The 12,967-nt window shown below is 40.5% G+C and overlaps 1 protein-coding gene across 3 annotated transcripts in view; it reads left to right on the top strand.

Annotated features, from left to right (window-relative positions):
• Positions 1–317: 317 nt before the first annotated feature.
• The window catches only part of SPIDR (scaffold protein involved in DNA repair), a 195,991-nt gene continuing 183,341 nt past the window's right edge, over positions 318–12,967 (top strand). For all 3 annotated transcript variants that reach the window (XM_042029052.1, XM_042029051.1, XM_042029050.1), the window contains exons 1-5: positions 318–406; positions 7,260–7,415; positions 8,341–8,419; positions 9,936–10,121; positions 12,744–12,901. In XM_042029052.1, the coding sequence (XP_041884986.1) occupies positions 392–406; positions 7,260–7,415; positions 8,341–8,419; positions 9,936–10,121; positions 12,744–12,901 (594 nt within the window). In that variant the 5' untranslated portion in view covers positions 318–391. The remainder of the gene's footprint in view (positions 407–7,259; positions 7,416–8,340; positions 8,420–9,935; positions 10,122–12,743; positions 12,902–12,967) is intronic.

Below are 12,967 nucleotides of genomic sequence, written 5' to 3'. Positions count from 1 at the left end.
CGGGCAGTGACCCCGCAGCCCCGGCCCCGAGCAGTGACCCCGCAGCCCCGGCCCCGAGCAGTGACCCCGCAGCCGCGGCCCCGAGCAGTGACCCCGCAGCCCCGGCCCCGAGCAGTGACCCCGCAGCCCCGGCCCCGAGCAGTGACACGCCAACACGGATCGGCTGCCGCGCCCTCAGGGCTGCCGGCCCCGCGCGCGCGTGCGCGCACCGCGCCCCTCTGCCCGGGAACACCGCCCTGCCCCGTGACGTCACCCGCACCCCGCCCAATCAGGAGCCGCGGCTCTGGTGGCGCCAAAGCTGCAAAGGGCGGGCGCGGGCCGGGGCTTCCCTCGGCCCCGCCCCCGGTGCTCCCCCGCCACGTGACCGGGACGCGGCGCCGCGCCGGGGGCGATGCCCGGCGGGAAGGTACCGGCGGCGGCGGGACGGGAGGAGAAGGCTCTCGGCCGGGCCGGGGAGCGCTGCCCCGCAGGGCCGAGCCGTGGCGCTCCCTGGGCTCTTCGCGGTGGCCTTGCCGTGCGCTCCGGCCGCCGGCCAGCCGCGCCTCCCGGCCCCGCTGCGAGGGGCGCGGGGGTGGGTGTTGGTGGTGGCGGCGGCAAAGCAGCAGCCGCCGCGCTGTCCCCTCGCTGCCCTTTCATATCCGGCTCCAAGGCGATACTTGTGTTGGGGACCCGCCACGCTGGAACGCGGGGCGGTGACACGGGCCTTTCCCCGCGTTCCTGGCGTGCGCGGTTGCGCAACACCGACACTGAGATCCGTCGTGGCACAGCTGCACCGAAGGGAGAGGGGAGCTCGGCCTTGCTACATGGCAGTCGGGGAAAAAGTGCAGGGAGAGTAAAACTCGAGAGGAAAAGAGAATTGTGGGAATTGGCAGGATTGATATTGTTTTGAGCAGCTTCGCTTCCCTGTCTGGGAGTGGAGGGAGGAGAAGCGCCCGTGCTGGTTTTCGGTCCCTTTCCTTTGGTAGTTTGCTTGGTTCCCCGCAGAGTGGCAATTAGGATGTGCTGCCTCTGATTAGCCGTGCTTAGCCTAATATTGAGGTACTGCTGAAAGTGGGACTGCAAGTGTTGTTTGATCTATAGAGTTGACAAATGACAGATCTGGTTCCTAAAAATTTTGTCTGTACTGGTCTGAATGTCCAACCGCTTTTTAAATATAAGCACATTTAAAATAAATTTTAATGGAAGAAAATGTCAACAGCAAGTTTAAGAATAACCTACTATACTTCACATAAATTACCTTGTCATATTGACACTATACATGTTTTCTTCTAAAAGGTTTTAAGTTCTCGACTAGTGAAAAAATGCACACTTAACTGAAACAAGATTTAACCAAGTCTTGTTGCAATGTGATGACAGCTTGTGATAATAGTAGCTCCTTTTGCTGGCAAAGATAATGTTCTTTGTTGCTTTATGAATGAAAACTTGTACTGGTCAAGGGCAAATAAAGTACTCCTCCCTGCTTGCTGCCTATTAATTAAACTGATTAAAAACCCATGCCATAAGATGTAACAAAAATGTATGATACTGTTATTGTATCCTAAGCATTTTGGATAACCTAATTTTGTGTAATCTTTACTAAAATACGTCTGCTTTGATAGATTGCAGAGTTCTAACTACTCTGCACTAGTTGTTAATACAAAGTGTACTTCAGTAGTATTCTTATTCCATGAGAGTTTTTTGTTCAATGTAAGCATATAATAATTTATACTCTTGCTTAAAAAAGGATGCATAGGCTAAAAAATCCTGACATTCAAATGGTAATCTAATATATTTCGGTATAAGTTGATGAGAATAGTCTTTCATTTACTGGAGCAAAAATCATGTGCATGAAGAAAGGTTTTGAAAGAGTGTTTTAAAAATTTTGGTCTCACACATCAATAGCAATGGGAAAAGTATTTTGAGATTTTAATTTGGTTTTAGTATTTCTTTACCATGTGCATACTGAGAGTGGAAGGAGGTAGGGTATGGCATGTTATCATTGCTATCATTGACTGTGATCATACAGTATAGGGTTTTTTTTAATAAATGATTACAACTTGATGAGGACCTTTCTAGGGACCATGCGTGTTCTTGCAAATCATCTTTGGAAAATATGCATACTGATTTTCATAGGAGTAAACAAATAATCTTGGCTGGAAAAAAATACAACTATAGGTTTAAGCCTGAAAACTATTTAAATCTCCACTTGAGTGTTTATTGTGAAGGCTGTTTTCTTGTTAAATTACAACTTTACTTTCTATCTCAGCACTTAAACCAGTAATTAGACTTTCAAAAGCTCTGTATCAGGAATGCTGATTTTTGCTGAGGATGGGATGCCTGTTGTGAAAGTCAGTTTTGTACTATCTTAAAATTGGACTTTAGAAAGCCAAGACAAGTTAAAGTGGTTTTAGTTTATGAGTACTTTTATATGAAGCCTAGGAGAACAAAGGTGAAAGATGAGGGTGGCTGTTGGTCGGTGTTTCATATTTGTGTACTTTTATGTGATTGTTCTCTTCACATTTTTTTTTAAAAAACACAAAAAGTCTTTGGAAACTAGAGCTGTGATTTTCAATACTTTTTCATTCTGCTCTCTTCAGGAAGAATACAACAGTTGTATTTAAATACTTTTGAGTGCTGTTTAAGTGATGTCACTGACTTTTGGATTTGCAAGCCAGTAGCTGGAGTAGTTCGTGTAGTGAAACATTTAATTACTAGTTTTGTCCTTCAGCTTATGTTGCTTTTTTGTGTTAGAGAAAGTGATGTGTCAAAGAAATGCCACTTGCATATGGGGTAAATAATATATTGGGTCATGTGTTCTGGGGGTTCTTCCCGTGGTTTTTGCAACAACTCTGAGGAAGTGGGATTGTCTGGACTGTAAAGGGCTTGTAGGGAGTAGCCTTTGAGCATGTGGTCCCAGTGACTTCATACAGGCTGTTTCTGGGTAACAAGTCCTGGCCATAAGTAATTACACAGATCGGTTGAGTGGAGATGTTCTAGACAGGAACATCTATTTAAAAATCAAATCCAACACCCCGGCCCCATACTTGCAGTAGTCTGTTGTATAATCACTATGCATATTCACTGTTTTTTCAGGGTGTGCCTCCCTTTTCCTTACACCTGCACCCTGGTAGGCTGACTTACCTTTATCTCACTGGAAATAACTAAAGGAGTAATGGGATAAGGGTTGCTTGCCATGCCTTTTGTGAGGGGGGCTTGGTCCTAATTCCACTAACGCCAACAGGAGTAACTCAATTTTTTTTTTCACTCATTTAGAAGGAACTACTCCAGAGACAAAATGCAATGCTTTTGTGAACAGAGGTCATGGCAATTTATATATGAGGTAGCCATCCTAGCCTTCCCCTTTTTAACTCTAAATTTCAGAGGTCATATTTTGGTTTCTGACACCCTACGCAATTTACAAGGTTCTTTGTCTGACTCTGGTTTGTAATAAATCTTGGTTTTATGATGTACACCAGGGCTACATGCTTTAGCTCTTTTGAGCCTGATTTGGTGATTTTTTAAAAAATTCCAGTACCTTGTTTCTAGACACTTCATGAATTCCTTTAATAAATTACACAAGTTATTTTTTGTGTGCCCCATTTTTCTTTTAGATTAAAAGAAAAACATGGTTAACCTTGTGACTCAAGATTAAAAGAACTCACAGTTGTTGCTGCATTTCTCTGGGAACAGCACAGTCTTCAGATTAGCTTCATTATAAATATTTATTCCTGAGAAGTAAGTTTCTTAAAATGTTCATTTCTCTGCTGCATTGAAGCAGGCTGGAGCAGAAGCAAAGAGCCTTTAAAACTTGCCATTTCTGGATGCCAGCAGATGTATTCCTGTGGCAGAAGTCCTTGGACACCACACTCTGTGGCAAGGTGGCTTTGCAGGGGAAGGGTGACAGTGCTGTCCCCAGCATTGGCACTGTCCCACCATGTCTGAAGGCAAAGAGCCAAACAGAGTCCCTGCAGGCTGCTCTCAGCTCCCTTGCACCTGCTCCCAGACCCTCTCAGTAACTGTGGATTGAAGCTGTAGGTCCAGTTTCTCGAATTCACATCAGATATTTACATGGAGAGATATAAATTGACAAGGAGTTTGGGATGGGGTACTTGTCTTTAAGGTTTCTTTTTTTTTTCCCATTTTTTAAGGTGATGTAGGATGTGGGAAATGGTGGCAAGATATTTGTATTGAAAGCACAGAACTCAAAGCCACTGCTGTCAATATCAACAATCATAAGTCCTTCTCTTATGCTTCCTTCCAAGTGGTGTCTGCCAGAAATTTGCAGTAGCTGAGGAATGTTTCATGTAAAGGATATATTTCTTTACTTTTTTGGTTTGGGACTTCGGGGACCATTTTCAGGTTTTCTCAGTGGTTGTAGTGGCTATAAATTTCTGTGTGGTGGTAGCAGAAACTCTCAGATGTTCTTGAATCTGGGGAGCAGGATACATGGTGAAACAAAGCTAATTAACCAGAATTGTCAGTAGTACTGATGGTTCTTCAGGTTGTAATTAAGTTGTCATGGTGTCAAGCAGCTGCTGGAGTGGTCCCACTGATCCTTGTATCCTTTCTGCTGCTGTGCCAGCTGTAGGTAACAAGTCCTTCTTCCCAAAGAAGTTTTCTGACAGTTTGGTTCATCACTGCTGTGTCTGCACTGAGTCTGACGAGTGCCAAGTGCTTGAAAAGAAGAGGAGGAAGAGGGGACTCCAGTTGTTTCTGGTTTGTCATGGAACCACCTGCCCTGAGACAGCTCTGTAGTGCTGCTCTGAAAACTTGAGCAGCCCTGCCTTTATTCCAGATAAGGAAGTGCAGGATTAAATAAAACTCCTGCTGTTAAGTCATTAATTATGAAAAATCTTTCTGCCTGTCACAGTCATGACTGTCCAGTACTCTGAATTTCAGTTGTTTAAAAGTCACTTCCAGTGCAACTTCTCATTGCACTCTAAATAGAAGTGTAACCATCTAAGCATAAACCCAGCTATTTGTTCTACTCAGTCTGCTTTTTTAACCTTGTGGCCTGTAAACATATCCTTTCTGCTTGCATCCCAACCCTTCTTACTTAGGGAAAGGGAGCTAACATGTAGCCTTTATCCGGCTGATTTTTATATGGTGTTCCCATCCCAAATCTTGGCAATTGTGCAGCAGTGGCCATGTCTCAGCTGCCACGTTCTGCTGTTGAGCCCCTGCCTCTTATGTCACACTCTTTCTTTGCTCCGTTGGTATTGCACAGCACAGAGAAATTGAGGTTTGCTGTCTGTCAGGAAATGTCATGATTTTAATAACATGATGAGAGACTTAATAGAGAGTAACTCCCTAGTTCTATGTTTATCAAGCTTCCTAACAATAGAAGTACATTACAAAGCCTGTTTCATGCAACTCTTTGTGCATGCAATTAGGTGCATTTCTTTTTCACTTATTTGCAACCATTTCTGCTTTTAACTGACCATCAAAAGTGGTATGCTGTAAACTTGCTTGCAAGCTGTGGTGCTGCTGTTGGCACAGACATGTATTCCTCAAAACTGGAGTGTCCCATTCAAGAAATAAGCTCAGATGAACTGTATTTGATACTGTAAGTCTTTGTCTGCAAAATGTATGTCACAAAATCTTCTAGAGGCTGCAAAACCGGTCATATAAGGAAGACTCCCAGCACTAAGGTTAAAAACCATCAGAAGCACTTGCCAAGAGGATAGCCCAATGTAGAGGTTCCTGTCTAAGCACTCTGGAAATCGAGGCTTGGGCCAGCAGCTTCACTGGGAGAGAAGCAGTGTTTAAATTCTCTTTGTGTTGTAACATTAACCTTTTTTGTTAAACTGCTGTAGTTTCCTTACTTGACATCGTGTCCTTTCTGAAGTGCTGGTGATTCCAGACTTAATACCACATCGGATTCGAGGCTGTACTTTTCATATATCTGTGGGAGCAGTTATGGGGACAGTTTGACTTTGGTGATAATGAGTAGTTACTTCGAGGTGTAAATACTCCCGGCACTTTTGGAAGAGGCTCTTAGCAGGGTCAGCTACCATCAGTGGAAATGCAAAGCGAGTTTGTTTTGCTCTGTCTTCTTAACATGCACAGCAGGACTGTGTGACTGGAGGGGCGAAGTAAGATGCTGCTCCCTGTACTGGGAGCTGCTTGTTTCATTCTCAAGAGCACTGAAAAAAACCCTATGGAAAGCAAAGACGCACTGCCATTTACAAAACGGACAAAAAGTGCCAAATGCTTGCGCTCTCAAGCACATGGTGTGGTTCTTGGGGCTGTGCAGCGCCAAGATTTGGGCTTTTATGATGCTTCTGGGTCCCTTCCAAATCAGGATATTCTGTGATTCTACTTTTTGGGGTTTTTTTGTTGCCCATATGTTTGACACATATGTTACAGTCCTGATTGACCAGCCTGGTGGAAAATGTGTGTGCTGATTAACTTAACTTTGGAGTAATAATTATTTATAGGTAGGAACTTGCTTGAGAGAAAGTATATCAGAAGAAGACAGAAATACTCAGACAGATGATGTAGTCAGCGTTTTCTAAGATAAGTTTCAGTAGCATAGCAGGATAAGATGTTTATCATACTCAAGTTCAATTTCTGTGTATAAACTGGTGTTGAGTCTGAGAGATAGCTTTGGATGTGATAACAGGCAATTCTCTTATCTTCAGCTATTTTCAGATATTACAATCTCTTGCATGAAATTGGCACTGGGTGCTAATCAGCATCCTGTTTCATGACTTATCTAATAATTCAAAGGACTTCCGGCATCCCGTGTAACGGGAAGGCAACATTTTTGGTGGGGAAATGGTTATGAAAATAAATGTAATTCTTACAGCTGAAAGAGTCTGGGGTGGTTTTTTTTTGGTTGGTTGGTTATTTTTTAATGGTGAACTGTATAGTGATACTTAGTTTAACCTCCTGCATATACTAAATGAAATCGGATTAAATGCAACTTTGAAGGCATTATTTGGTTAAAGTGTATTTTACTGAGCTGTTCCTGTGTACTATAATATTTTCAGCTTCATTGAGCAGCTGTGAGGTACTACGAGATGTAACTTAGACCAACAGAAAGTGTACTTATCAAAAATTTAATTTACTCCTGACGTTGGTGGTGACGTTATTTAGTGCTACATAAAAGATCCTTGCAAATATTTGAGACTTTTTTTTTCCCGAGCTCATTAAAAATTGGAATTTGTTTGTAAACATTCAGAAAATACATGGGGCGATCTAGATTAAGTAAATTTAACTTGAAATTGATTATGTCTACACAGAGTTTTTGATGGGTTTGTTTTTCCTTTCTCTAGCGGAAGAGACTTTGGAGTGCAGAATGCATACCATTCCCAGATGAGACACCCCTACGTCTGAAAAAATCAAATGTCAGGACATCAGTGTCTGCTGCTTCGATTTCCAATGCGTGGCTTAGGTGTGGGGATGGTTTTCAGAGCACTTCAGTGCTGGAGGTAAAGTGCTGCCTCAGTGGTGTAACAAAGAGATGCAAACTGACAGTGGATTTCCATGCTTGACTGAATAAGATGTTGCCTTTTTTTTGGTATTGTTGCCAAACTAACAGCATATTGTTGCAACTGTCAAAATAGACAAAAAATGGCAAGCACAGTTACATAAGGACATTGTCTTAACTTGTTAGTGTAACTTGCTGAGCATATGTTAATATGTTGTCTTCTAGATAGCACTTATCACTTAGAAAATTTCAATAATACACTAAAGGATGCAAAAGTAATTTGACATTTGGGATGGAGTGCTACATTTTCTAAAAAATATGGAATAAAAATACTGTAGTATGCATCTGAAGATTTTTTGCTAGACCTAAATAATGTATTTGCAATAGTGAATTAAGCATAGAAAGTCTTGCTCCATCATGAACAGAGATGTTCAGCCAGCTCTGAATGGGAAGTGTTTTGTGCTGATCCAGGTTGCTTTTCTGTTTCTTCTTCTGGTACTGAGCAGCCACAGTGTTGCATATCTTGTGGGATATACTAAAATCAGAGACAGGGCGACCAAGTACTTCTTTCTGAACCTTTCAATAGGGCACATCCTTTATCAAGCATGTTGTTACTGCCCGCTTTTGACATTTTTAGTGCTGAAAATACTGCCTCTTGTTCTTCTTAAGGGAGAGTCACATGTGATTTCTGTCATAGTCACAGAAAGTTTGTATTTTCCAAATCTATAAGAATTCAGATTTTATGTTACTGTTGTCATGCTTTAATACCTCATTATATTACAATCTTGTAAAAGATTTAAAAATTAATTTGAAATTGTTCTGCTGTGGTGGGTGAATAATGACAGCTTTGAATATATTGATACATGTTCAAATTATTTTTAATATCTCAGTGATTAAATCTCTCTCCATGTCTCTTTTTAATATAGTCTCAGAGGCCTTCTAATAAGAAATCCAGGATTAAGAAGCGTCTTGGACCACTGTTAACATCTGCTGAAAGTGCATCTAGTATGTTTTGATTATTTCATGTTAACATTGTCAGAATATTGTTACTTTGTTTTGTCCTACACTAGGGTAGAAGTTGGCTCAAAATACTGGTTGCTTCCTTCTGTTACTGTAATTAGAAGCTAATTCTGATAAGACGCTCAGTCTCTTGCTGTTGTGGTTGGGCTCTTCTATTCACCTGGAGTGCCAGAAATTTATTCTGCAAAGCTGCAGGCACTCAGCTATTGCTTTGGAACAGGTGAAAGAAGCATCACTAATGCTGTATATGGTGTATATTACAACAAGGATGGGATATTTAAATCTTTCACATTTTTATCAAGAGGGAATGAAAAATAGCCCTTAGCTGTGTAGATCAAGGGTGAAATTATTCTGTCTTCTTCTAGACAGACAAGCAGGCATGAGAGAACACATTTTGTAAATATGAGCAATAGATAGAAAAAAAGAATTTTGTCAACCTCCTGCTTTTACAGGCTTCTGTATGCCTTGGAGTTGCTTAATATTGTCATTAAAAAAAAGAACTCTAGGGAGAATAAAGAGGAGGAGGACTTACTGACTCTTTCTAGTTCTTTCCTTTTTTTTTTTTGAGCCCAGAGGAAAGGAAAGAAAGAGGGGGTGGTATTCTTCAGTCTGTATTTCTGCTTGCTCCAGCAGTTGTGCTGCTTCTGTTGGATGTAAGTAGGTGACCTACTGGGCACTTTTTTTTACCTTTTGGGGTTCTAGCTTTTCTAGATTTCTAAGAGCCACCTCTCTGTATTGCAGGAGGAGATGTGGTTGTGTTTCTCTCTTCTGGGCCCATCTGCCTAATTCCAAATCCCCAATAATTGTCTAAATTCCCTTTTACTTATAAAATTTTAGTAGTGATATGAAGTGGGAAGTTCTGCCTTCCTATGATTCCTCGTTCTGTATGCTCCATGCTAAGTATGAATCCTTTCCTCCTTGCTTTATTAAAAATGATTCAGGAAGGTATTTTGAATTAAAATGTCTTACTTCAGAAGCACAACAGCTTTTCTTTGTAACACCTGAGAAGGTTTGTTTTTTTTTTCTCTCAGGAGAAAACTGGAGAGTAATCTCTACTGATAGAATACTTTTATTCCTTTGTTATTCATTGCATAAAGTCAGAGAGCTCCCAAACCCAGAATTCTAAGGACAGTCTTTCTTTAAACCACTTAGCATTTCACAAGGGTACACGTGGGGGAGTGGAGGAGTGTTAGGACTGTGTGTAGGGGGACTAAATGTCAGACAGTCATGACTTGTCCTCACTCGGCTGAAGGACACAGTGGTAGCCTCATTGTATAAAATGAAGTGTTAGCATTTGTCATGGAGAACTAAACTGAAAATAATGCATGTATGTGTAAGAAATGCATGTGAGTTAATGCTTCAGTATTAATCTCTGATGTGTAGTAGCAGACTTGATAATTTTGCCCATTAAAAAGTAGTGCAGTTTAATTTGTAATATTTTAAATTCAACAAAATTGCATTTCAATATAACAATATAACACTTTGCAATGCTTTTTCATAGGAGCTGCTGCTGCTGAAAGCTCTAAGGAAGCTGAGGACATAATATGGACCTCTAGTGGCAGTGATTTTTCAGATGATGAAAATAAAACATTGGTTCCAAGGTTGCACAGCAAAAAAAGTGAAGCTTCCAAAACAGAAGAATCACCTAGCACACATGATTTATTGTTAGAGGACAGAAGTAGTGAAGGTAAGTTGAAGTGCATGATTTGACAAGAAACCTTCTGTCAATTTAAGGTGGTAATGAAAATATTCTTGAGGTCATCCTGACAAAATTACATGATCCATTCCTATTTTGGTTAAATCAGTTGGACGGGATTTTTTTCCTTAAATTTCATCTGGGTATAGAGTAAGCTCTTAGTAAAAATTATATACAGAAATTTTAAACCTTGGAGTAAAGGAGCACAGTTGTCTGCATCTGCTGACTAGATATGGCAGACTTTGCAGCTGCAGATACCATCATCTTCTGTGGCATGCATTTTCATTTTGAAACACAGTACTCCTTGCTTCCCCTGTTAGCTGCACTGTGTGAACAGCCATGAGTTTAGTTCTTAGAACTTCCTTTCTAATTGATGGAGCAGGAAATGACACCAGGAAGAGGAATTGATTTGAAAGTGCAGCTGAAGACAGAAAAAGCTTTGCTTGTGTGCTCTATTATATGTGTTAATTAGGATAATGTATAAGTTGCATTAGAACTTGTTAGGAAGTCTTTCCAATGTAAAAAATAAGTTAGGTTAACTTTGTAATACTTCAGCTTGGTCTGAAATATTGCAGTTAGACTGGATCCTGGATGTCTGGCAAAGCATCCAAACACTGCTCTGAGCTAAGCAAATGGATTGACTGATGACTTTTTGTTTCGTGTGTGACACTGGTTAAATATGTTCCTTAGATTTAAAACAAAACTGCAAAATCTTCCTCCTTTCATCTATGTTTTTACCACCTATATAACACTGTCACTGACATATCTGATGGTTATCTTTTGTAATTCCTAGTCATTTTATTCTTTTTCAAAAGGAAGGACTGTTCATTTTCTAAACTGCAATCTGTTGCTGACTTACCATTAATATAATTCACTTGTCCCCTGCAGGTATATCCTGCAGGTTTTAATCTTTCTCTCTTTTTTTTTTTTTTTTTAAGAGACAATACACAGACTTTTTTTAATCTTGTAAGATAGCAAAATTTGGTTTCTCTGTGTAGTTGAAGAAACCCTGATGTGTTATGTATCTGCTTGAAGGTTACTGAGAAAATCCAATAATTGTCATATTTTTGGGTTTAGAAGAAAAATATCTTGAAAGCAATGGGGAGTAGAAGGACTGTAATTTCCATGTTTTTTGAAGCGACCATCATATACACTGATTTTAGCATTGTACATAGTGTGCCTCTGTGTGTGCATATATAGGTACAGTTGTAGGTGTGGCCACAGTAGGTGAAAAGGTATTTTTAAAAGAGATGTTCCCTTTCATGTGAAGTTCACTTTAAGAGGCACAGCGTCAGTACTTCAGTGTGACAGGATAAAACGGACTGCCTTTTATTTTTTCAAGGAATTGATACTGTTGTCACAAGGTGCATGCAACTTGTCACACAGCTTCTAGAGGAACCTCTTTGTGCTATCTGGTTGCTGATGCCTGTGTTTAAAATTTCTGATGAAGCTTCCTCATAGAAACAGAAATGCATTCGTGTGTGTAAAAGGAGGCAATGCTACAGCTGTGTGTTTATTTGTCTGGGTGACTTCAGAGTTCGGAAGTTGGATGTAGAAACTAGTGATTTAGATTATAGTGGCACTGCCAAGTACAGAAGGTGATGCCACAGTTCCAGGGGTATGTACAGATGCCTGGAGCATTGTGCAGGTGCCTCCTTTCTCTGCTGCCTCTCCACTATACATGACTATTCCAGTGTTAGAAATATGACATTTACAAAGCAAAAAAAGCAACCCCTCAAAAAGCTTTCACCCCTTCTTCGAACGTGCTCATTTGTACAAAACACATTGAAATTATCTCTCTCAGTACCTTGTACCTAAAGGGTGATGAGGGTGCTACCACAGCTCAGGTTTCCATGGCCTTCAGTAGATCCTTGGAGTTACAGATGGGCTTTTGGAGTTGCATTAAATATCATGTGGTCATGGGGATGGTGGAAGGAAAAGTTCTGCATTTCTGTCTGCATCTCTTTGTTTATTGCTGTTGAATTGTGAGTTTGTTTGGGGCTTTTTTATTTGTTGTTTTTTTAGCTCCATCTTTTGTTATGCCTGTTTCTATTAATTTGTCATCAGCAATTCTCTCTTTGCTGTGCTTAGAGATTTGATTTGCAGACCTGTATATTCAGGCATAGTGTTCTAGGAGGTGACCATTTCAACTAGTTTTGTCATTCCTCTGTGAGGGTTACCACTAATAGCAGATGTTAATTAACACTGTTTAAGGCATTTGCTTAGAACAGTTAATTCTGAACAAATATGCTTGGAAAATCCAATGCAACTGGGCAAAAAAGCCCCCTAACTAAACCGTGGGAAAATTGATATTAACTAAACTACAAAGAGCACACTACCTACCTATGCAGTTAAATGTACTACCTCTTTGCAGACAATACTTTGAAATCTTTTTTGTATGTATGTAATTTTTATCTTTCTTCAGAGGATATTTTCTCCTAGTAGGATTTAGCTTTTATGAGACACAAAATACTTAAAGATCAGTTGAACATAAGTAAAAAATAATGTTGCAATTCTTCTCCCAAGTTCAGGATAGCTGTAGTATTATTCTCACTTCATGCTTATAATAGATGGTGATTAAGAAAACCTCTTTTTACCAATATTCTATTTTAGATGAATTGGAGCTCATCGACTGGGAGAAGGATACTGATTCCACCGATAAGTGTGATGGGTCAGAAAAAGAGGACAGCTCACTAGAGATATCAGACTCGGACTCTTGCACAAATACTAGTTCTCTGCCTGTCAAAGAGGAGAGTGATGAGCTTTGTAAGGTGAGAAACCATTCCAAGTCTAAGAAAAAAACCTGCTGCTATAATTATGGAATATATTCATATTTG

This window comes from Corvus kubaryi, unplaced genomic scaffold, assembly GCF_017639235.1.
Source record: "Corvus kubaryi isolate FWS band 111438036 unplaced genomic scaffold, C.kubaryi_AGA036_p1.0 37312, whole genome shotgun sequence".
NCBI lineage: Eukaryota > Metazoa > Chordata > Aves > Passeriformes > Corvidae > Corvus > Corvus kubaryi.
The sequence above is the reverse complement of the archived record's forward strand: the minus strand, read 5'-3'. Positions and strand labels throughout refer to the sequence as shown.